The sequence below is a fragment of the Lontra canadensis genome, unplaced genomic scaffold, assembly GCF_010015895.1.
Source record: "Lontra canadensis isolate GAN:19392208 unplaced genomic scaffold, GSC_riverotter_1.0 scaffold51, whole genome shotgun sequence".
NCBI lineage: Eukaryota > Metazoa > Chordata > Mammalia > Carnivora > Mustelidae > Lontra > Lontra canadensis.
This window is the reverse complement of record NW_022631045.1, coordinates 8,917,849-8,943,587: the sequence shown is the minus strand read 5'-3', so window position 1 is coordinate 8,943,587 and position 25,739 is coordinate 8,917,849. Positions and strand designations below refer to the sequence as shown.

The following is a 25,739-nucleotide window of genomic DNA, read 5'->3' as shown; positions in this document are numbered from 1 at the left end:
TTTCCAGAGACAGCTTGAAGGATCCCCAGGCCCAGGCTTTGCTACCACACAAGCAGAAACCTGCTGGCAACTGGCCGGGCTGGGCCAGGGAGACTTCCGGAGCCGGTTAGAAGACTGCCTAGGGACACTAGCCTCTCTTCACCCCTATAGCAACTCAGCAAGGTCATTCTTCCAGCAAAATGGTTTCACAAAATTTGAAACGTTCGCTCGCTTGCTCTAGGCCTTTGTCCCTTTCCACGGGAGGGATATTTTTAGCATGTGCCCAAGAATATTATCGCTAAACTCTTCAAAGGAGGTAAGAGTAGACTTCTCAAGCCCTGTATGATGTCAGTTAATGGGTTTGTTCGTTCACCTGGTTACCTGCCAGGTGACAGCTCCATGAGGTGACTTCTGGTCTAGATGTCCAGCAGTGATCTCACAGTCTGCTGAAAGAGTGGATGTGGACCCAGAAGCCACATGCTCAGGTCAGGACCAGAGCTGAGGGTAGGAAAAGCTCACTGATCCCCACCTGATAGCCAGAAGAACAGAGTTTCTGAAACCATGCAGATGTTTCTAGAAGTCTGAGGGTGTCATTTTAGTTTTTATCTGTGAATTTGGCATTTTATCTTTTGAACATTGTGCCTCAGGGTGAGTTGTTTTAATGGGGTTTGCTTTTTTTGGTTACAAAGGAAAATCAGAGGACCTCAATGCAAAGTCAAGAAAAAAAAAAACACCCAGGAGAAGTCATTTACCTAGGCTTGGTCATTTTAACCTAGAAGATGCCAATAGTACGTGTAATAGGATTTAGCACCTGTTGTTTGTAGCCTAGGACCCTAGGACCTTTGTGACCTGACAGTATCTTCTCAATACCTAGAGAAGTTTGTTTTTTTTTTTTCCATTAAGTTCTTCATTAAGTTCTTCTTCATGTACAGGAAACACATGAAATTATATTTATTAAATATTTGAAATCATGGGGGAATTACACTTACTGTATATTGAGCAGGTCTTACTTCAAGAACAGCATGACCTCTTGAGTTTGAAAACTTATGACGGAAAGAGGAAAAGGAAGGAGGCCCAGACTCCAATCCGAGTGCCCTCTGTGGCAGGAAGAGGGTGGCCAGATAGATTATCTCTATGGTCCCTTCTCCTCTACATTCTATGACTCTGTTCTTCTTCTTTTTTTTTTTAAAGATATTATTTATTTATTTGACAGAGAGAGAGATAGCGGGAGAGGGAACACAAGCAGGGGGACTGGGAGAGGAAGAGGCAGGTTTCCTGCTGAGCAGGGAGCCCGATGCAGGACCCTGGAATCATGACCTGAGCCGAAGGCAGAGACACTTTAGAACTGAGCCACCCAGGCGCTCCTGACTCTGTTATTCTTATGTCGTCATTTAAGGAAGTTGCCATAGACCCAGAATATAGCAAAGAAAACTATTAAAGGTTTGGAAGAGAAGTCCCCAAAAACAGGTTAAAATAATTTAAAAAAAAAAAAAAGGCTTGGTGGCGATCACTTAAGGCATGTGACAGAATTTTTATGAATTGAGCCGCTTCTGTAATTCCCTCTGAGAATAGCCCAAGAGAGAGCAAGTTTTCATCGTATCAGAAAAGATTTAGGTTACAGGTAGGGATATGAGACACCAGAGAGGTGATAGGGTTTCCTTATTTGGATATTTTTAAGAAAATAGTAGGTGGCTGTCTTTCTGGGACAGTTTGCATACAGCCTTGCCTAGAAACTGGGAGTGAACTGGATCAGCATGTCTTAAGCTGTTCACAGATTTGACATCTCAGAAAGCAGGTCCCACGTGCTGCTTTGGTAACTTCCCTGCTCTGTGTTGAGCCACCAAGCAGGGGGTGTCTGCCTTGGTCAGTGAGGAGAATGCATGAGGACAGAAATTTACCTGCTGCTGAGGTAAGGTCAGGAGCCGGGAGGGGCTGGGAGATGCTGGATCCTTTTCAGAGGCTGTGCCTCCCTGAGAAGGCCCATCGGGGTGACTGCCACGGCTCCTGATGGCCCCTGTCCCTATTTCTAGGCCCATTTGAAATACACCTTCTCTGGGCTCTAACTTGTGCACACACTTACCAGCTAGTGAGTAGACTTGGAACTTTTTAACACGGAAGGGATTTCATCTCCCAATTTATAGTTGAGGAAACAGAGGTCCAAGGAGGCAAATTGGAGCCCAACAGTCCTCAGACAGTATGCTAGGTCTCCCAGGCCCCAACGTGGGGCTCTGTGTCCCAATTCTGCTCGGTTATTTCGGTTAAGGTTTCCTTGGAGATGTACATGTGTATAAATTATCTGGCTACCTTTTTGCATGGCTGATTTAGATGTTTGCTCTTTTTACTTTTTGGTAAGTTTCTTTGCTAATTTCTTACTCTTGGTAATCTTTTTTCCTCTCACAGCCCTGTTTCATTTGTCTGTTTTTGATCTTCAAAACTTTTTGCATTGTGTTAACCATCTTGCATTAAGTGAACTAAAATCTGTGCATCGCATTTGAAACCTGACATTTAACTGTGGGCTTCTTGAAGCCCGAGGCTTTGCAACCCCTGTGCTTGTAGTCCAGCTATTAGAGTGGTGCTTTGCACCTAGTCTTGTAGAGGATGAGAAAGAATGAATGACTGAACAATGAATGAATGGTGTCTGATATTGAGGTAATTGAATAGTAGGTAATCTGCTAGTCCGTAATAATGTTTAGCATTTTGAAACGATCCAAGGATACCCTGATGTTTCTGTAGGGAAGAGTCTGGATCTCAAAGTCTTCTGCAAAGAATGCAGAATGAAGGGTAGCTGCAGATTTTCAAGATGTTAACCCCAGAGGCGTCATTGTCTATAGCCTAGGGAAGGAGAGAGATGACAAAGCATTGAGGGCTTCCATACCTACAAGCCTGGGTATCCCCTCTGCTTGCAAGACGTTTGCTCTGTGTCACATCCATAATGGCTCTGAGCAACTCGGTAGAAAACAGGTGGCATTAGGGGTATGCTGGCGCGGGGGAGGGGGTGGGGGGGGGGAGATGGGAACTCCATGGTTGGTGACTGAGCCGAGTTCTGTGTGCTATGCTTTGTACAGCTTCCAAAGCCCCTCAACCGTGATCAGACCACAGAGGCTCCCAGAACGGCATGTTCACTCGGTTTGGAGTAACCTTGCCTTCTGGCTTCCCGGGAGAGTTTACAGGCCCGAGATAGCCAGAGAAGAGAGCAGCCAAGTCTGTGGCCCTGCCTCACTCCTTCCTGGTCTGTGCCGCCCACCCCCCACCCGCACACACTCCTTCCTGGACCTTTACCTCCAGTGCTACAGAGACTTGAGTTCTGGGCTCTGGAGCAGCCCTTGGGGAAATCAGTGTATCTGCAGGGAGAAAAAAGACCATCCAAAGAAGATTTTTGACTCGACAGAAGAATTCATAAGAGCTCCTTTAAATGGTCACCTATATTTGAGGCTCTTCATCATGATTTGGCTCTTAAAAACAAAGTCATTTTTAAAAAATATTTTCAGACTCCTCCTTTATGTAAAACTTTGGAATATCTGTATCCATAGAGGAATAGTATCCCAAGAAGATACAGTAAATTACTGGTGGGTAGGTCCCCTGCAGTGGGCAACTTTGTAACACGAAGGGGACCAAATGACCTGAAGCAAAGCTTCTCCCTTGTCTCACAGTTTATCATGATGGCTTCTTAAAAACTTAGGGGCATTTTATTTTGCTTCGGATTCCTGTGTATTTTATGTTCCTCTTCTTCAGGCAGCGTGGTCTAGCACTAAGATTGCAGTATTAATGATGTTCTCGATTACATGTTTTGGATTATTGACCGAACGTTCGCAAGTTGTATAGTTTTCTCCTCTCTGCGTATTGAAATTATTGAGGTAGAGCTAGGAATCTGGGTCCTGAGTTTCCAGTTTTACTTTACCCAGTGTGTCAAGTTGCAGGAAAAGTAGGACACATTCAAAAGAGTCCCAGGCAGTGTGATGCCAGGTTACAGATGCCTTCCTGATCCTCACAGTTATATAACTGGGCATCAGTATATCGAACCAAAATACTGACCAGCTCACCACTACCCCCTCTAGGAAAGGAATCTAGCCCGTGAGCATCTCACTCTGGGCAAGTCACCTTTTCCGTCCGTTCTGCTGTTTTTCGTTATCACTTAGGAAACCCCTCAGAGAAAATTTAGCTTACATTTTTGCATTTATTTTTAGAGAATGTATTTCCTTCTGTAAATTCCATAGCACTGTGTTCTCTAGTAACCTCCTGCAAATAGTTTCTGTATCCCAACTTTAGGGAAGTTGAGTCAGGTGCTTTTATTCTAAGTGGCCATTATCAGAAATTCTCTTTCACTATTGATCTGGAAACTACCAGCCTCCTCTAAGCTAAGACTCAAAACTCACCAACCTAAGGAAGTGAGCAGGTTTTGTGGCTTTGGCAATTTGGAGGATTATTTTGTTTTCTTAAGACTTTAGAAATAATTTCATAAAAATGAACAACCAGTACTTTCTTTGGCCAAATGTTGAGATTTTATAGGTATTGATTTAATTTAAGTGAATTGAATAAATTTAAGTGCTTACAGGAAAACTAGCAGCCAAATGTGACTTAGATGAATGGTTTGAGTCCGTCCCCTTAGATTCATGATTTGGCAGTGATTCAAAAACAGGGTTCCAAAATTCACCACTGATTTGCAAGAGACATTAATAAGGAATAAAGAATATGCAATGGAATATTAGTCAGCCACCAAAAGGAGGAAGTCCTACCATTTATGAGAACATGGATCGACCTCAAAGGCTTTACGCTAAATGAAATAAGTCAGACAGACAAAGACGAATACTGTCTGATCTCACTTACATGTGGAATCTAAAAAATAAAAAAGAAACAAAATAGCTGAAACTAAATTTATGGAAGAAGAAATCAGACTTGTGGTTACTAGAAGTAGGTGGTAGGGGAGGGGAAATTGGAGAAAGGCGGTCAAAACGTATGAACTTCCAGTCACAAGAGAAACAGTTCCTAGGGTTGCGAAGTACACAGCTAGCACTGTTGTGTGGTAGCCAGGACAACTGCGGAGAGTAGATCCCAAGAAGAAAAATTTTTCCCTTTATTCTTTTCTTCTTTCTTTTCCTTTTATTGTATCTGTATGAGAAAATGGATGTTAGGGGAACTTCTTCTGATCATATGTAAATCAAACTATCATGCAATATGCCGTACACTGACACAGTGAGGCATGTCAATAATTTCTCTGTAAAACTGGAAAAAACAAAATGGAGCCTCAGTTAACGCAGGAGCGGCAGCGTGGAACCAGGAAGGAACATGCCTTCCTTGGCCACTTCCTTCAGGCTTCAAAGGGCTCAGCTCATCACATCAGGGCAGCGAGCTTGCTAGAGGCTGCCTCCCACGTGCCAGTAATTTGCAAACCGAAACCCTAACTTAGTATCCTTATGAATCTGACTACCCTGATTATAACCCTAACCTTCAAATGTGCCTGAAGTGGGCTTTTTTTTTTTTTTCCAGGCAAATACGTTAGTAGACTGTGTAAAGTACCTAATCTTTGATTCTAACCCCAGGGATATTCTTCTTAGAAACATTCTGATGTGCATGTTTTTAATTCCCTCCTCTTCCTGCTTCTCTGTTTTGTGAACGTGCTGTGATTTGCACGTTCAGTTCAATTAGTTCAAGGGTCTCTTCTCAGTCACGGACCTTGATGGCCCTCTTAAGGGTATCTCCATCCTCTTCCTGTTCTGCTCACCAGCAACTACATTTAAAACTCCAGCCTTGCTTTGAGAACACGTGCATAGACAAAGCATTTCATCTCATCAAAACTTTGGTTTTCTTATCTATAAAATGAAGGAGTCATAATAAATTATTTCATAGGTTCCTTCTGCCTGTAGAAGTTAACATGTGTTTCCAGGACTTTCTGTTTGTTCTGATAGTAAATGAGACCCTCTTATAGCATAGCTATTCATGCTTGTGCCCAAAACAACATAGTAGCACATTAACTTGGGCTGTTGACTAGTCCTTCTCCAGCTCATCTTTTTAAAGTTTGTATGTATGTGTGTATTTATTTACTGATTTAAGAGTGCCAGGGAAAGGGGGAAGGAGAGAAGGTCAAGCAGACTCCCCACTAAGCATGGAGCCCCGATGCATGGGGCTCGACACAGGGCTCCATCTCACACGAGCTCTGAGATCACGACCTGAGCCGAAACCAAGAGTCAGATGCTTAACTAACTGAGCCACTCAGGCCCCCCATCCAATTCACCTTTTCAAATAAATTTTCCTTTAGCTTTTTAATTACTGAAGGATTTTGGATTTTTGAAATGTGATGGCCGTCTCTCTATATGGCTTTTCCAAGTTGATCTTCCCCATTTATAAATCTCTCAGAAAGATACAGTTCTCCAGATGCTTGGGTTTTTCGTCTTGACCTACTTGCTGTGGTTTAAAAATCACGTGGCTTTAAAGTAATGCTTTTTTACCTCCCTTTCTAGGTCTTTAATTTGAATGGGCCATGCATTTTCTATGCTAAAACATTTCTTCTACTTTTTCATTGCAGCATGATCTTCAGATTTTCCTTCTCGCTTAATAATATAACTCTTTCATTTCTTCTTTGGCCCTGCTCTTGATCCTTAAAATGCCATCTTCTTTTTACCTTTACTTGTGTTTTTCACCAGTCTCTTACCATGCTTTACAACCTCAAACTCTATGTCGAATGATAGGGCTAAGTTTAGGCTCAGAGATCCCATTCAGTCTCCTTACCTTTAACATTGCTTCATGTTTCCAGGGTAACTAGGTCAGTGTAGATGTCCCATGCCTGAAATGAGGAGTAGCACCTGGCTTGTAGTAGACATTCAGAAAGTATTTGTAAATGAGTGAGTGTCTCTCATGAACATCCATGAACCAAGAAGTGATAAGACACTTAATAACCAAGAAAGGCCAGCCGACTTAGGGCTTTAGACCAGATTTTGTCAAAGATCTTGCTAAAATAGGATGGAGGAGAGCCTTCTCTTCATGACTACAGGGAATATTTGTAAAGGCATAAGGGAGAACCTGGCCAAATTAGTCACAAGGATTTAGTAAAGGGTAAAAAGTTAACGTGCTATGTTCTTAACCCAGAAGCCTTGTTTTCCTAACATGTGAAAGCATGATCTTCCTAAGCTAGAAGGTTCTCTGTTATAGATTTTTAAAATCTCCCAGGAAATATACATATTAGACAGCTAATGAATAATTGCTGGGTGAACAAATGAGTGGACGAAATGAATGTCTAACACAAGTGTGAAGGCATTGAACCTGAACAGATAGCACAAGTGAAGAGAAAACACTTGAGAATTGGAATCCTGGCTACCCACCTCCCTGGCGTGTGATCTGAGATACGTGTCCTAACTTCTCTGAGCATCTGTTTCCTGTTCTACAAAATGGGACTATGTATATTTATGCCATCAGATTTCATTGAGGGACATTGTAACAAACACAAAGCTGTCTTTACTGCATCCCACAGGTGTCCTCTCCTTGAGGCCTGGGTGAAGGGATTGCCATCAGACCTCAGTTCTGTGGCCCTAAAAAAATTGGTTTGTTTGGCTTATAGTGATAGAGTAAATTCTGTAACTAATGACATTTTCCTTTTTGCATTAGCTTCTGGAGAACTTGGAGCTAGATTTTCAGCTTCTTTCTAGCAAAATGTTCAGCCTTAACTCTGAATTTGGAGGAGTAAAGCTCCTCCCTGCCATTATCTTATTTTTGCCCATACTTATTTCTTCTTAACAATTGAACGATTTTGGGGTGCCTGGATGTCTCAGTCAGTTAAGCATCTGCCTTCAGCTCAGATCATGATCCCAGGGTCCTGGAATGGAGCCTGGCATCAGGGGATCCCTGCTCAGTGGGGAGTCTGTTTCTCCCTCTCCCTCTACCCCTCCCTCCTACTCATGCTCTCTCTCTTACTCTCTTTCTCTCTCAAATAAAATATTTTTTAAAAAGTTATATCAAAAAACAAAAAATATTGTATTATTTTATTCATTTAATTCTTAGGTTTGGATGTAATTTTGTAACCTGACTCAAATTGTTTTAGGGATAGGGCTTGGTGGGGGGGGGAGGTGGAGGATGGATGGGAGGAGAGATTGAAAAAAGAAAAAAAGGAGGAGGGAGACAGAGAAAGGCAGACAAAAAAAGGAAAGGGAGTGAAGATGGCAAGAAGTCAGCTAGCATTGCCTGTCCCCGAGGGACCCCGTGCTGTGTAACTGATGTTTGCTTGTGCCCTTAAGTTCTACACAGGTTTACCTTCAGAAAACCCAGGGAAACTTTTTATTTTTTTTTAATATTTTTATTATTTATTTTTTTTAAAAGATTTTATTTATTTGACACAGAGAGATCACAAGTAGGCAGAGAGGCAGGCAAAGAGGGAGAGAGGAGGAAGCAGGCTCTCTGCTGAGCAGAGAGCCCAATGTGGACCCCAATCCCAGGACCCTGAGATCATGACCTGAGCTGAAGGCAGAGGCTTAACCCACTGAGCCACCCAGGTGCCCCCCAGGGAAACTTTTTAGATACATAAGGTAAATAATAAAATTTTTATGGATAATAAAACATATTTGTAGAGGAGTTGAAATAGCAACAGTATCTAATTCTCTGACTTTCAAATCCTGTTTCCTTGGGTTCCCACAAGTACATACGGTGACAAGAAGAGGGCTAAGTGGCAGCAAGGGGACATTTGGGATTTTTCAACCAAAGCCTCTCAGAGTTGTTCTTTTTCACTTGTTCACTTTTATCTACATTTAAAGCTTCTGTTAAAAAAGGATTTGGGGGAAATAAAAGTTTGAAGCCTCTGATAAAGGTACATGACAGAATAGTTTGTGGATAATAGATGTGGATTTGCAAAATTGAGCATAAGGCATTCTTGGCCTCTAGGTTTAAGTGTTAAAACTGTTGTTTTCTGTGGTTGTTGGTTGCCACTGAGAACAAGCACAACACTAGAAAATGCTGTGACTGTACAGAAAAGGAAATTCGTTTAAAACAATATCCTGCAACAAACGTAAGATGGTTTTAAAAATCAGTAACTTCACTAAAATGTTCAAATTATAATTCCATGTAAAAAATACCCCATCATCCACACTCCCACCCCACTCACTCATCCTCTCCCCACCAGGAAATCCTGTAAACTTTAGCAGAACTCCGATTTGAAATATCTGGTGGGAATTAGCCAGGGGCATGGGGAATATAATCCATGCTCTGTTTCATTCTTTTTCTACCCACTAGGGGGCAGCAATAAAGCGCAGGGAAAGCAGAGTAACTCTAGCACTAGCATTAACTTTTCTCAGCAAGACTAGCCTTTCTGAAAAAAGAACACCTAAAAAGTCCCTCAGATTCCCATATATGAATTATTAGAGGGTCAGGTTCCCTTCCTCCTTTTCTAAATATTTAGAGAACTTGGAAAACTCCCTTCGAAGTTATAAAAGTTAGCTGTTGGCTTGGCTCAACATACTTATTTTCAATGTGAACATGACGCCGCCTCTAAAAAAGACATTTATGTAAAAGTTAAGTGTTACAGTTGTGTATTACCATGTAACACACTATTCTAAGATTTGGTGACTTAAAGCAGCAATCATTTATTCTGTTGACTGGGCACTCCTAGATAATTTTTCTGCCCCATGTCATTTGACTGGGACTGTGGACATCCAGGGTCTCAAATCAGGTGGAACATCTAAAATGACCCACTCCAGGGATGCCTGGGTGGCTCAGTTGGTTAAGCATCCGCCTTCGGCTCAGGTCATGATCCCAGGGTCCTGGGGTCGAGTCCCATATCGGGCTCCTTGCTCAGTGGGAAGCCTGTTTCTTCCTCTGCCTCTGCCTGCCACTCCCCTACTTGTGCTCACTCGCTCTCTCTCTCCCTCTCTCTTACAAATAAATAAAATCTTCAAAAGATAAAATAAAATAAACTGACCTACTCTGGGGCATGGCACTTGATGCTGGCTGTCAGCCGGGAGCCCAGCAGGGACCAAATCACCGAGCCATTGGCTTCTTCATGTGGCTTGCACATCTCATAGCTTGGCACTTGGTTTCCAAGAGAGAACATCCTAAGAATGGACATTCCAAAAGGAAGGAGCCAGAAGTTTCCAGTCCCAGACATGGCTTCTGCTGCCTTCTCAGTGGTCAAAGCAGACACAGGATCAGCCCAGATTCAAGGGGAGAGAAATCAGTTTCAGCTCCTGACGTGAGGAGCAGTCTGTATACACAGGGAGAGGAGAAAGTGGTGAGAGGCAATTGGAGACCACCACATGGAGGGTTGAAAATAAGGCGATTTCTTACTTATTGGAAAGATAGTTATAAATCATGAGGGATGCAGAGGGGTATTTCTTCATTTAATAAGTGGAGATTGCTGCTTAACGTGGTACTTTAAGAATTAAGATGCACAGAAGTCATTCCTTTTGTTCTTTTCCTTCTGCAGATCTGTTCCCTCAAGCAATAAAAATGGCCAGAGGATCAGTGTCCGACGAAGAAATGTTGGAGCTCAGAGAGGCTTTTGCCAAAGTTGGTGAGTAGACCAGGCAGCTCACATCCCATAATTCTCCTCTTTACTGAGTGGCTTCAGGAGAGAGTCGATGAAATGGTAACATAAGCAAAATGGTACACGTGGAAAGAATACAGTGGTATTGGCCAGAGGAGCTGGGGGAACTTAATTTTGAAAGGTCTACTTTAAGAAAATTACTTTCTTTATCAAAACATGGAATGGACCCCTTGACACCTACAGCTTTTCTCCTGTTTTTATCTTGTCTGCTTTCTTTGGTTTCCTCTGTTTTTCTACTATTCCATAGTTTTTCTTTGTATCTCTAAGCTTGTGATTTATTTTCCCGTCTGTTCCTATGAAAGTCTCTTTGGATTCTGCTTCCAGAACCTCTGTTGTGACATGATGACTCATGGAAGTTGAAAGTAACATGAATGCCCCTCTCTCATAGAAACTCATGAGACTTAGCTCTTGCCTGGGGTCAGGCTGTGGCCGCTGAATGATTGCCTCTCCAGCACACTCCCCTCCCATCTCACCTTTCCCTCACCTCTTCATCCTGGTACCCGAATTGCCCTGAAACTTCAGGTGGTCGCTTGCCTTGCAGATACCGACGGCAACGGGTACATCAGCTTCAATGAGCTGAATGACTTGTTCAAGGCTGCTTGCTTGCCCCTGCCTGGGTACAGAGTGAGAGAAATCACAGAAAACCTGATGGCGACAGGTGACCTAGACCAGGATGGGAGGATCAGCTTTGATGAGTTCATCAAGGTGAGTACAATGCAGAATACCAGGAGATACATTTGACACCTGGGACTTCCACTGGAAAAATATCCAGAAATACATTCCCACCCTCCTTGCTTCAACGTTACGTGTTCTTTGCTTTATGGCTTTCTTGACCACAGATTGGGTTTCTAAAGGTACATTACATTTTGGCAGGTTTTTCATGGCCTAAAAAGCACAGAGGTTGCCAAGACCTTTAGAAAGGCGATCAACAAGAAGGAAGGGATCTGTGCAATCGGTGGCACGTCGGAGCAGTCTAGTGTCGGCACCCAGCACTCCTATTCAGGTAGGCCGTCCCCGTGGGTGCAGAAGTGGGGTGGGTGCTGGCATGAGGGGAGACTGGCAGGGTAGTAGGAAGGGGAGCCATATGGAAAGGATCTTTGCCTTCCGGGGTTACAGAGTCTGAACCTGGTTTTCATACCTAAGGGGTACAAAGAAGCCAACGCAAGTTTATTGACTACTGCCTGTTGTCCTGTGGTTGGTGGGTCAGTTCCAGGGACATAATGGAGGAAGAGCAATCCTAACTCTAGGCAGAGTCCAATACCAAATAATCTCAATAAAATTAAAAAAAAAATACATGAAGGCTGCCAGAATTCCTTTGTCAATGTCAGGCATAAAATGAACTGCTTAGGTTTCTATGTCCTCCAAACCTTGTCATTCTTCTCAGTGCCTGCTGTCTGGTCCCCAAAAATTGTGTTTTCACTGATCTGGAAGGAAGTTGTATATTTCTGCTTAAGGCTGCCATCCAACAGCCTTAATGGAAACTCAAAGTTCAAACGGGATGGTCATCCAACAAATCCCAAGCTGAGTTCTTCAAAACATTAGCTGATCTTAAAGATAAGTTCATGGTTAAGGACGGTCTGTAATTGCGGAGACAGCGTTTAACCTTTGACTTTCGAAGACAGAAATTATATGAATATACATGATGAATCTTCAAGACAGTGATGCGCTGTGCAGTGCTTCCCAAACTTTTGTGACTCAGGATTCTTCTGAGGGATGCTGCTGTTTTCAGTGACACACAATTTGGGAGACATGGTGCTGGGCTGTAAGGCATAACTTGAGGTTTTAGTTAAACTTCCAAAATCAACTTCTGGCGGCTTTACTGAGAGGAAAGAAAGTTTATAGGACAAAAGATTGTATTTCATAGCAATTTCACTCTAATTGTATAAAGAAACTCAGAGATATTATAGGAATTATCTGTGATTATCCCTCATTTAAATTGGCTGGGCGATCGGCAGCCTGAGTTTTATCCTATAAGCATGAGATCACATTCATATTTAAATTGTATCTACAGGGGTGCCTGTGTCGTTCTGAGGGTTAAGCCTCTGCCTTCAGCTCAGGTCATGATCTCAGGAGCCCCGGGCATCCAGCTCTCTGCTCAGCAGGGAGCCTGCTTTCCCCTCTCTGCCTGCCTCTCTGCCTACTTGTGATCTCTCTCCTGTGTCAAATAAATAAATAAAATCTTTTTTAAAAATTGTATCTGCATATAAATAAAATATATCTTTATTACTTATATATGTAGTTTTATATGATAGTTATGTATGATATATATAATTTCTCAATCTGCCTGCCATATATTTTATGACTTGGAATGAGCAGAGATTCTGTGCCTATTCCCCAAGTCCTCTGAGATTTTTTAATGTCAAAAAATAGAAGATGATAGGATAAGGGACCAGGTAATATCTCAATGTCTCTCCATGTGTGTAATTGTGTTTGTGTCAGATTTTCACTTTGCAGGTAAGTCATTTTTATCATTTACTTGCAGAGGAAGAGAAGTACGCCTTCGTCAACTGGATCAACAAAGCCCTGGAGAACGACCCCGACTGTCGGCATGTTATTCCGATGAATCCGAACACAAATGATCTCTTCAGTGCCGTTGGGGATGGCATTGTCCTTTGGTAAATAATGCTTCCTTCTTGGTTTTCTAAAGATGTTCCTGGAATTTTCGGGAATACCAATGATTCGTTGGGTTTATCCTAGACCAGCTTCCTTTGGTGCTCAGGGGGACCCAAAATGCTTTCTGGACTTTTACTTGGCAGGTCCTTGGAAAGCAAACTAATTTCAAAAGCAGCTTATAATGAGAAACATAAAACTGTTATTACTTGGTTGGAGGAGAGGGATGGGCAGCATAGAGACAAATATGTACAGATAATGAGTCAATGATATAAGGCCCAAAGCAATTATTTTTGAAATTATATGCCACTTGGCTTCATCTGAACATGACCTACCTCAGAAAATAGATAGATTGATGACAGCACCATGATCACTGAAGAAATCCAATGCAAGTCCTTAAGCAAAGGGACTTTTGAGGGGTTCATAAAAACATGCAATGCAAATGCTGGGACCCCTGGAAAAAGAGGAATGTTTTCAGTTTGTGGAAGACCTCAACACACACACGGTCATGACAGTGTCTTTGAAATGCTTCTGTAGCTCTGGCTTTAGCAGCTTCTGATACCACTGTCACACATGCTGTTAGTGAAAAGGCTTGAAATGCCTGGTCTCGGATGGGCACAGGAATTGAAGGGAAGGATGGATGGACAAGACTTAGAACCCCATCTTCCCTGCTCTGAGTAGAACAGCTCTGCTTTTGGTATTTTACTTATTAGAGTGCACCCTGAGATTTCATTTTAAAAACTTTCAACTGCCAAAAAGGAAAAAAAAAAAAAAGACATAAAGGAATGTAGCCTCAGGATCAAGTTCTAATTCCTTAGGTTGGCATCCAATGCACTCCATCATCTTCCCTCAATACCCTTCTAGTTTTATCTCCAAGGACCAGCCATGACTCAGGTACCCAGCCCAGGCTACTGAGTGAATTGCTCTGTGAATAATGAAGACATCTGCAACCATACTTACTCTCCCCCATACCCATCCTGCTCATAACTGCAACTATAGCTTTGCCTTTTATTTTTTTTTTTAAAGATTTTATTTATTTATTTGACAGACAGAGATCACAAGTAGACAGAGAGGCAGGCAGGGGTCGGGGAGGGGGAAGCAGGCTCCCTGCTGAGCAGAGAGCCCAATGCGGGGCTCGATCCCAGGTCCCTGGGATCACGACCTGAGCCGAAGGCAGAGGCTTAACCCACTGAGCCACCCAGGTGCCCCTGCCTTTTATTTTTAAGAATACCCTTCTGCATCTTCTTCTCCTATGGAAATCCTTTGACCCTAATAGTTTCTGGTCTATTCCAGTCCCCCAGGGGTCTTTCCCATCACTGGATTCTCAAAGCACATATCCGTAGTACTCTGGAAGCCATTATAATGCTCTTCTGTTGGATCCTTAGGTAACTTTTCATGTCCATACATTTTGTCTCTATAATTGCACTGTCAGCTTTTCAAGAGCAAGGTTACCTTCGACTTGCTAAAGTCACCCCTCCCTCCTGCCATCTCCCATGGCTTCTATTTCACCAACAGTTTCAGATTTTTTAAATAATGACTTAAGAGTTTGTTTTGCCTGAATTGCAATAAAGTGTCTTTTATTTAAATATATGTATATATACACACACACACTACAAAGTTATAGAAATGCATCTTTAAAGAACACCAAAGAAAAGGTAGTTGCTTAAAAAATTGTGAGGAAAAAATGTTAATGCTGATTTCTTATTAAAAACAAGTAGCCAGGGTACCTGTGTGGTTCTGTTGGATAACCGACTGCCTTCTGTTCAGGTCACGATCCTGGGGTCACAGGATCGAGCCCCACACTGGGCTCCCTGCTCAGCGGGGAGTCTGCTTTTCCCTGTGACCCTCCTTCCTCTCATGTCTCTTTCTGTCTTTCAAATAAATAAATAAAATCTTTAAACAAAAAACAAACAACCACAGTCAAGTTTACTATTCTTTGAATTTGTTGTGGGTTCTTTGGATTTGCTTTTTCAACTTCCTTTCTTTAAATAAGATGGAGATGACCTAAGGAAATTTATTTTTGATGTCCCAGGAGGTTACACCAATGCTAAATGAGTGAAAGTAGTTTTTTATAAATAAAAATTTCTTACTTTAGACATTTGATCAATGTATTAGACACTTACGTGGGTGGTACTTCCCAAGTACGGATACAACAGTGACTACAGCAGGATATAAAATATTTTATCATCCACTTGGTTAACAGTATAGAGTTCCACCAGGTGTCAGAGAGAAATTTAGACATTATATCAGCTCAGAAGTATGCAGGTAGTCATTTATATTAGAATATATATAGTCATTTATATACAATTTTCACAGCTGAGAAAGTAAAATACTTATGGAGGATTTGCCTTGGTTTTCTACCCAGAGTTTCCTAATATGCTACGGACACCAGGATGATTTTGCAGCCTCTTACATGCATGAATAAAGCGGGGTCTTTATTTCCTGCCTCAATATATTAGTGTGATTTCAGTAACATTGACATTTCCCATAGAGAGTATGAATCTCATCAAAATTGCATAACTGATGTTTTATCTAAACACTGGATCACACAGATTATATTGCAGCCTTATTCGTTGATGGTATTGCTAGAATTTAAATTCAGTGTCACTGGACTCTGTTATTCCAAGGCCAGCTTTCTTTAATTTAATTGTTTCTCCCCCCCCCCCTAGTAAAATGATCAACCTGTCAGTGCCGGACACAATTGATGAAAGGACAATCAACAAAAAGAAACTCACCCCCTTCACCATTCAGGTATGCCTTCTCTCTGTTACTAAGCTATAAGAGTGTGCTTGGAATGAATGAGCCCCAGAAAGGGGGAGCCAGTCTTCCCCAGGTGCTCGGACATTAATCCCAAACTCGGCTCTGCGGCCAGTGATTCGTCCGTCATGACTCATGGGAACAGAGGGAGACAGTTGTATCTTTAATTAATAGAACAGGGGACCTGGGCTGGGGAATGTTGGTGGGATGTTAGTAGTTGGGGGGCATTCTTTGTTTGTTTTGGCCACTTATGAATAAAATTCATGTTGGCTAAAGTTTTAATTCCACCTTCCCTAGCGATTTATCTTCGAGCTGATGCCAAATCTACAGCGTGTTAGCTGAAAAGATAAGCCTCTCTAAGAAGTGAGGGGGTGACAAACAGGGAGACCTCTAGGAGCCCACGGTGGTACTGGCCACAGCCACCAGTGTGATAAATATAACTGGGTTTTATGCCTTCAGTTTGTTGACTAACTGGAACAGTAACCAGTAGTAAGTAAGCTGTATTTCTGTGCAATGTTCTAGTGTTTCAACACTATTGTAATTCCCTTGTTCAGAAAGCATGTCTCACTCCTTAAATCACGAACAATATATTATGCTGTTTGGTTGTAAGCAGTGCTGTGTACTTTTAAAATGGAAGTGGTAACCAAAGTGAGAACAATGATTAAACCTATATGAATGCACTTCATGTTAAATTTCATCTTGATGTCAAGTTTTAGTATTGGCCATAAATAGGAATGAGATTTTTCATTCATCATTTGAGCTCTACATGGGCAAAACCCACTTTTCTTTTCTTTTCTATTTTTTTTAAGATTTTATTTATTTATTTGGCAGAGAGATCACAAGTAGGCAGAGAGGCAGGCAGAGAAAGAGGGGGAAGCAGGCTCCCTGCTGAGCAGAGAACCCTATGAGGGGCTCGATCCCAGGACCCTGAGATCATGACCTGAGCTGAAGACAGAGACTTAACCCACTGAGCCACTCAGCCACCCCAATGCCACTTTTCTTTTATTTATCTATTTATTTATTTATTTATATTTTAAAAATTTCTTTTCAGTGTTCCAGAATTCATTGTTTATGTACCACACCCAGTGCTCCATGTAATTCGTGCCCTCCATAATATCCACCACCAGGCTCCCCCAACCTCCCACCCCCCGGCCCTCCAAAACCCTCAGATTGTTTTTCAGAGTCCATAGTCTCTCATGGTTTGTCTCCCCATCCAATTTCCCCCAACTCCCCAACTCCCTTCTTCTCTCCATCTCCCCATGTCCTCTGTGTATTTCTTATGCTCCACAAATAAGCAAAACCATATGACTCTCTCTGCTTGACTTATTTCACTCAGCATAATCTCTTCCAGTCCTGTCCATGTTGATACAAAAGTTGGGTATTCATCCTTTCTGATGTAGGCATAATACTCCATAGTATATATGGACAACATCTTCCTTATCCATTCGTCCATTGAAGGACATCTTGGTTCTTTCCACAGTTTGGCGACTGTGGCCATTGCTGCTATGAACACTGGGGTACAGATGGCCCTTCTTTTCTCTACATCTGTATCTTTGGGGTAAATACCCAGAAGTGCAATTGTAGGGTCATAGGGTAGCTCTATTTTTAATTTCTTAAGGAATCTCCACACTGTTTTCCAAAGTGGTTGTACCAACTTGCATTCTCACCAACAGTGTAAGAGGGTTCCCCTTTCTCCACATCCTCTCCAACACACGTTGTTTACTGTCTTGTTAATTTTGGCCATTCTAACTGGTGTAAGGTGGTATCTCGATGTGGTTTTGATTTGAATCTCCCTGATGGCTAGTGATGATGAACATTTTTTCATGTGTCTGTTAGCCATTTATATGTTCTTTGGAGAAGTGTCTGTTCATGTCTTCTGCCCATTTTTTGACATGATTATCTGTTTTGTGTGTGTTGAGTTTGAGGAATTCTTTATAGATCTCAGATATCAGCCCTTTGTCTGTTTTGTCGTTTATGAATATCTTCTCCCATTCCATGAGTTGCCTCTTTGTTTTGTTGACTGTTTCCTTTGCTATGCAGAAGATTTTGATCTTGATGAAGTCCCAAAAATTCATTTTCGCTTTTGTTTCCTTTGCCTTTGGAGATATATCTTGAAAGAAGTTGCTGTGGCTGTTATCGAAGAGGTTACTGCCTATATTCTCCTCTATGATTCTGATGGATCCCTGCCTCATGTTGAGGTCTTTTATCCATTTTGAGTTTATCTTTGTGTATGGTGCAAGAGAATTGTTGAGTTTCATTCTTCTACACATAGATATCCAATTTTCCCAGCACCACTTATTAAAGAGACTGTCTTTTTTCCACTGTATATTTTTTTCCTGCCAAGACCACTTTTCTGATAGTTCCCTTTCCAATTCACTAGTGGCCTGGTTTTATTTTTAATTTGTCATAAAAGCAACTTCTATACATCACTGCCTCTAATATCTTCTCCTGTCTGGACCCAAGAACAGTGTACAGATTCTAGACTAAAAATGTCATTGATTCTATTCCAATTGTGTATGAGTTATATACACATTATATACACTGTTGTTAGTTATAAGAACATGTAGTCTACATGTGTGTGTGCCTGTTTGTGTGTGTGTATGAATAGGTGTGTTTATTCTTCAGGTCCCTAGATATCATGGATACTCAATAAATTGTCTCAGTAAAAAGCACTCTTATCTTTTCTAGGAATTTGATTTGTATCTTTTTCACTCTCTTAATACCCAATCTGAAAGTCAAAAAGCTGTTTTGTTATTCTTTTTTGTGACTGTGATTTGCATTGACAGTTGCGCTGTTAATGATAGCCAATGACAAGACAGTGACTACTCTCAAAGGTGCCCCTTTATGTCTGGCCCATGGGGACATTGAGGGCATAGGCTCCATCACAGGGCAAAATGGAAAACTGTAACCCTCATTAGTTTCATCTGGGCCACGCTGGGCTTTCGACTCAGGGTGCCGGTTTGATCGAAGAGGCATATACCCAGATTTTTTTCTTTCAGTTGTTACTTACCGCTTTTTCTCAGTGTGAAAATTTAGTCAAGACCATGCCTCTAGACCTGTGAACTTTCCAGAAGCAAGGCATTGTTGTCATCCAGGAATCCTTAATTTGACATCTGCAAAGTCAAAATCAACATTTGTACACTTTTTCTCCCTCAGGAGAATTTGAACCTGGCTCTGAATTCCGCCTCAGCCATTGGATGCCATGTGGTTAACATCGGGGCTGAGGACTTAAAGGAGGGGAAGCCTTACCTGGTCCTGGGACTTTTGTGGCAAGTCATCAAGATTGGATTGTTTGCTGACATCGAACTCAGTAGAAATGAAGGTATGCACAAAGTCGCAGATGTTAAGAGTAGCCTGGCTTTTTATTAATGCATGGGCTGGGGGCTGTAGGGGGAAGATGTCAGGAAACGTTGAGCTCAGAATCTTCAACTTTTGAAAACTACAGTTGCATCACATCCCTTGCATTAATGTAACAGTTTCTATCCACACTGACCAGACTTTTTAAAATGACAGAGCAAAAGCTTTTTAAGACCACAGACTAATGTTTGTTTAGAACCTATCTATCTAGGCTCTATCAGCAAGAGCTTTTCTGGGTTCACTTGACCTCTAGATACTTTGTAAAAAATAGACTCATTCTAACTCATATTTGATGAAGCAGTTCACAGTGCTAGCTCCAGGTTAGGAGAGAGTTGTTCTATTTCCTACTGAGACTATGGAAGATTATATGTACGGTTTCAGAGTTCGCAACTAATTATTGTAGCTGCCAATCTTATTCTGTCTGCTCTCTGCATCCCATCTGCATTTGAACAGTTGCAGCCCATTGTTTAGGCAAAAGGAGTAGATCATGATAAGAATCATATAAAAAACAGAGTTACCTTTTAGCTTTCCAGGACAGAGCCCACCAATATGCAATTTGTAGCCAAATTCTGATCTTTAGTTATACACACTTTTTAATTTATATCTCCAAATCATAATAACAGGTGAAGAACCCTGGGTTGCCATTTTTAAACCAATATATATTAAACATAATATAGAGGAGAAAAAGCAAATAGGAAACTTAGAACCCACGAGAAAGAAAATTGATTTACAAATTATAGCCTCGACTCAATTTAAACCTTCTAGCTGAGCAAAACGTATTTATTTAGCTGGGGAAAATAGAGGAAAGAGTTGATTATACTTTTTGAAATGTTGTAATTATGCAAGTAAGCATTTGAAATATAAAACACCTATGGGAACAGACAAGAAGACAATTGTCATTATTACAAAATTGATCTCTTAAAAGCAGAACTGTTGTCATATGGTGAAAAGTGGTCTGACAGACCCAGCGGAATGTTCTGACCCTGACGGTCTTGGTTATTTCTGTGGCTCTGGCGAGGTCTGCTTGGGCATAGCACTGAGATTTACTAGTGACTTGTCTTCCCCACCTGAAAAATGAGGATAATAGATAAGGGAATGATAATAAAGTGTTTGTTCCATGGGAAGGGCTATAAGTACCCTCACCCCAGAGAAATAACATCTGCTGTGTCAGCTTTCCAACGGAGCCCAATTGAAGTTCTAACTAATCCCTTCAAATATCCCCTGTATTTATTTTTCTTCGGCTTTTGTCCTTCTTCAGCCCTGATTGCTCTTTTGAGAGAAGGGGAGAGTCTGGAGGATTTGATGAAGCTGTCCCCCGAGGAGCTCCTACTGAGGTGGGCTAATTACCACCTGGAGAACGCAGGCTGCGGCAAAATCAGCAACTTCAGCACCGACATCAAGGTAGGAGGAGTGTGCTTGGAGCAGGAGATGGGGAATTGGGGCATTCCTGGAGAAAACCCAGAGACTCAGCTCCGTCACTTCAGAAGCTCTAGAGTTCGTTAGAGGGTGGCTGGGGCTGTGGGAGCAGCTTGGGCCTCCCAGGACTTCCCATGCAGCTCCGCCTGGGGGCCCCATGGCGACCTGACCTCGGCACCAAAGGGAGGTGGGCCTCCCTGGACTCACAGCTTTGGCAAGTAGAGGGAGGAAGGGCGAGAGTCAGACTGCTTCTCAAGGAAGAGAGTATGCGTAGGACGGGGATGTCCTGATTTTATCAAAAATCAGGGAGCGTCTGCTGGGAGCATCAGATGGGAATCCTTTAAAAAAAAATTAAATGAGGGGGCGCCTGAGTGGCTCAGTGGGTTAAGCTGCTGCCTTCGGCTCAGGTCATGATCTCAGGGTCCTGGGATCGAGCCCCGCATCGGGATCTCTGCTCAGCAGGGAGCCTGCTTCCTCCTCTCTCTCTGCTTGCCTCTCTGCCTGCTTGTGATCTCTCTCTGTCAAATAAATGAAATAAAATCTTAAAAAAAAAAATTAAATGAGGATTCCTCTTCTAATGACCCTAAGAATATCAAACATGGTGTCTAGTGCCTACCAGGCCCTGTTCTACCTACTTTCCACGTGTATGGGCTCATTTAATCCTAACACAAAACCTTTGAGATAAAGATGGTTGTTTTCTCATTTTGCAGATAAGGAAACTGAGGTAGAAGAGAACTTAAGTAATTTGTTCAGGTTCGCACAGCTGGGGAGCGGGGTCAGAATTCAAGCCCAGCCATTAGCCGCCAAGGTCCCCTGTACTTGGGCACCATACATAGTGCTTCTGTGAAACAGCTGGCGAATTTCTTGAAAGGTTTTCCTCTGTAGAAAGCAGAGTTGTCTTTGAAAGTTAATGACTCTGGAAACTCTCTGCAGTGAGAATGTCCCCCAGGGCAAGCAGAAGGGCAGGCAGTCCTACAGCAGAGACCCAAGGTGTGGAAAGGCTGAGGGAAGCATGCCCTGTGGTTTTCCAGTTGGTGAAATTCCCATGTCAAGGTGAAAGACAGCTGTTGGCACTAAGGACAGATGGGCCAAGACAGAAGGAGCTTAAGGAATGGTATGAGATGCTGGGAGGCAGCAGGAGAAAAACATTTCAGGCTCCACTTTCTTGAAAGTTAAAGAAATCTTCTCCAAAGAGAAAGAGTCCAGGAAAGGTCACATGACTCACCAAGAGTCTCCCATGTTTCTGTTCCTTTGACAGCTTTCCCTTGCTGTGGACTCAGTGGCCGCTGGGCATGGTGCTAGTTAGACAGAAGCTTCCAGATGGAACGTCCCCCATTCCTTAGCACCTAAGCTAATAAGGCCAAATGCATTTTTCTAACTACGCCACTTTCACTGGTTATTGAGGGCGTAGCACCACCCACCAAACAGGGATTAACAGGAGCCAGACAGCAGCGTTATCTTCCTTGGTGTCCAGCCCTTAAGCTCTGCACCTGTTTCAGCCAAAATTTTCAAACTTTTCAGCCAAAATTAGGCTGCTTCATCTGAGCCATACGTTTGCCCGATTTCTCTTCACTAAAAAGCTGTGTTCCTTAGAATAATAACCATGGGCACTGACAAGCTGAGCGGAGACTGGGGTGGTGGCTGTCACCAGGGGGCAGGTGCATGTGCCCAAGGTCAGCACTGTGATGTGTGTCTGAACATCTGGCAGCTTTGGGAGGCGCAATGAAATCAACCAAGTCAGCAAACTTGGGGAGAACACCCACCCTGCAGCAAGTGAGAAGGGTCTATTAGGGTCAGAGAAAATGACAGGAGACTTAGCAAAAAGCTAACCAGATGTAACATGTGGCAGGCAGATTTGATTTGTGCCCAACACCTGCACAGAACTTTCACTGACTTCAAAATAGCTACGGCGAAAAGTAAGAGAAGGGGAGGGTGAAAGGGAGGGATAAAAATCAGTTTCCCCAGGTGCAACAACATGGCAGGCTTTCTCTTGTTCTAATGTCTCTAATGTCGCAAGTGGGGAGCCTACCTCTGCTGTCCCCGGGCCCCACCCAGTTTTAAAAACAAAAAGAACAAGAGCTGATTTTTCAGTCTTTAAGAGAAATTAAGATGATTTTAAATTTTTTAAATAAATTGCCTGATGATCTGTATTGAATGAGCATGAACTTATAATTCTAAGACTAGGATTCTACGAAATCTTTTCGTCAATAACCATATTTGTAAATCTAGGAAAATGTGAGAATTCAATAACTGTATCCAATCTGCTGTCATCAAATTTAACCATTTTTTCCCAACTTCTTGATAAACATTAAATGTGCTTGTCATCTTAATATCTCCTATTACATAAAGATTGCTTGTTACTGCTTCAACCTTCTGTCTTTGAAATCCTTATTTTTCTTTTGCTGATTGTCCATATAAATGTATTTTTAAACTCTGCTTTAAACTTCTGCTTCCTTTTTCTGTCACTTTTTTTTTAATTAAACCTTAGCTGACTGACTTCTACAGCAATATAAAGGTATACATATTTTCCTATATATAATTTAATACCTACAAATAAATTATTTTTCTCCCCTAAGAACAACAGAATAGCATTTGCTTCTTTGGGTTGCTTTTTGTGTATCTCCTATATTTGTTATGTTACTTCGAAAAAGAAAGTCCAGGATGATATGTCAACAGAGAAATAGAAAATTCAAATTAGCGAATGCTTCCAGCTTTGTTAATTAAGTTGCATTCTTGAATGACAGTCAAATAAGAAATATAATATGTTTGCTTTTGGGAAATTATAGTTGTGCTAAGTGTGTGATTAGCTGTGCTATTCTGAAATTGTAATTTCTTAATTTCTCATAGGACTCAAAAGCTTATTACCACCTGCTTGAGCAGGTGGCTCCAAAAGGAGATGAAGAAGGTATCCCTGCGGTTGTTATTGACATGTCAGGACTAAGGGTAAGGCCGTGTCCCAAGTTGTGTTTAGAGAATGTGATGCTATCCTTGTGTTGGCAGTTCCGTGGCCCTGCATGACCCTGACTGGGATTTCCAGGAGTGCCTGTGTCTGCTTAAAGCCCTGTTAAAACTGTTAACAACTGTTCATGGTTTGGGATTTTAACTGTGGGAAAGTACATCTGAAAATAGTCAGGAAAGAAAGAAACTAATACTGTTCAAGTGCCACACACCATGGTAGGCACATCTGTATGTCTCATCATTTAAGAGACACAAGGACACCAAGAGGTATTATTATGTTTATTTTTAGGTGCCTGAATATTATTTCTGGAAATCAGTGGGATATTTTTACAAATAAATTCTCATTTTATCAAGAAAAAGCTGAGTCTCAGACGGATTACTTAGTATGATATATTATTGGAAGGTATTTTGAACCAAGGCTGGAGTCCTTCTCCTCTGGTAATGACAAGGAGACAACACCCCCACCTGCTGGTACCGTGTGCCAGGCACTACGCTAGGCACTTTGCATACACGGCCTCTAACTGTCGCAAATATCACTAAGCTAAGTGTTAATACCAGTTTGATAGTTGAGAAGGCTGAAGGTTAGAGAAGGTAGTAGTCATCTCGTGACCACAGAGCCAAGGCGTAGAAAGGATTTAAACCCAGGATGGCTCCAACTTTCACCCAGCCACAACCTACATCACCACATCATTGTGGGGGGCGGGTAATAGGAGGAAAGCACTAGGTAGGATTGTGTGAGTTCTTAGAAGTGTCTGGTTTGAGAGTTCTTAAAGACCGCACAACACGGTTCTGAATGTTCAAACTGGTTTTGCCACCACTCATACTCACCTCGAGAGTATTATCCAGTCTTAAGCCTCGTTTAGAGTTAAATCCAATGTTAACATTAAAGTCAACTCATTCCCAAATGACAAGCTCATGAAATGTGTAATGTGCAGTGGTATCTAGTAAAGCATTATATTAATAAACAATTAAAAATTCTGTTTCCCGAAACTTGGTGGGCTCACAGACTCCTAAACGTTTTAAGAACGGTGGACCACCTTTCAACAAAACTTTATGTTCGGGTAGGAGTCTACTTACCCGATGACTGGAGATTCCCTAGAACTATTTGAATAGACTGTTAACGTATCAAGCCCCCGGTCTGAAGTCTGCAAAAGCCAAATGCTGCTATAGATTCATCACTGACCATGTGTAGCTCGACTAACTGATCACATTCATTGTTTGAGTCGCACGCACAACAGCTCCGTGTGGGAAAGGTGGCTCTATGAATCAGAAGTTCGTACTGAGAGGTGGGAATATCTCTGATGAACTGACAATAGGAGTGTTATTTATGACAATAAGCAGATACTTTTGGTAGCTGAAATCACACAGAATCTGTGAGCAAATAATAAAAGGGAAGTTTCATCGTTGAAAATAATTAAGATCTGCTTAAATGAGAAACTTCTATATAGAATCTACTGAATCTCTTTAAGAACAGGACAACCAAGCCTTCATCTGACCTGGTTCTGTATAGGGAGAGACAAGAGACTCGATGTCTCAATTTCTGAGATACCTTTTACTTGCTGATTTCAGTTCAGGCAAATAGGAGTAATCATATGCCATGATCAAGTGTCGATCTGAGGTTAAACACCAAGAGTGCCTGTAAGATTCCCATTTCTTGTTCATGTTCTCCTACCTCCTTTCTGCATGGACAGCCTTGACCCAACCTTGAACTGGCCTTTTCCCTTGCAGGAGAAGGATGACATCCAGAGGGCAGAATGCATGCTGCAGCAGGCAGAGAGGCTGGGCTGCCGGCAGTTTGTCACAGCCACAGATGTCGTCCGAGGGAACCCCAAGTTGAACTTGGCTTTCATTGCCAACCTCTTTAACAGATACCCTGCCCTGCACAAACCCGAAAACCAGGACATCGACTGGGGGGCTCTTGAAGGTAACTGGAAACCTGTTGCTTAGAAGTTCGGGAAAACATTCACCATTCCAATTCAAGGGCGGTTTGAAATTACCTGCTAAGCAAATATAAGCCCCTTACACGTTGGGGAAGATGTGCAAACAGGTCATCAATTCTCTGATATATAACCAAGAGAATAAATAGATTAATCAAGTCAATTACAGCCAAGCAGGAGTAATCAAATACTGTTATATCGCATCC

General features: G+C 42.0%; 1 protein-coding gene across 3 annotated transcripts in view; it reads left to right on the top strand.

Moving 5' to 3' along the window:
* Nucleotides 1-25,739, top strand: part of LCP1 (lymphocyte cytosolic protein 1) — an 81,755-nt gene that overhangs the window by 38,408 nt on the left and 17,608 nt on the right. For all 3 annotated transcript variants that reach the window (XR_004384613.1, XM_032874010.1, XM_032874009.1), the window contains exons 2-10: nt 10,379-10,465; nt 11,040-11,203; nt 11,372-11,501; nt 12,981-13,113; nt 15,778-15,859; nt 19,022-19,187; nt 20,481-20,623; nt 23,486-23,581; nt 25,325-25,520. Coding sequence is in view for 2 of the 3 variants with exons in the window: in XM_032874009.1 (XP_032729900.1) it covers nt 10,379-10,465; nt 11,040-11,203; nt 11,372-11,501; nt 12,981-13,113; nt 15,778-15,859; nt 19,022-19,187; nt 20,481-20,623; nt 23,486-23,581; nt 25,325-25,520 (1,197 nt within the window). In the remaining variant the exon portion in view is untranslated. The remainder of the gene's footprint in view (nt 1-10,378; nt 10,466-11,039; nt 11,204-11,371; nt 11,502-12,980; nt 13,114-15,777; nt 15,860-19,021; nt 19,188-20,480; nt 20,624-23,485; nt 23,582-25,324; nt 25,521-25,739) is intronic.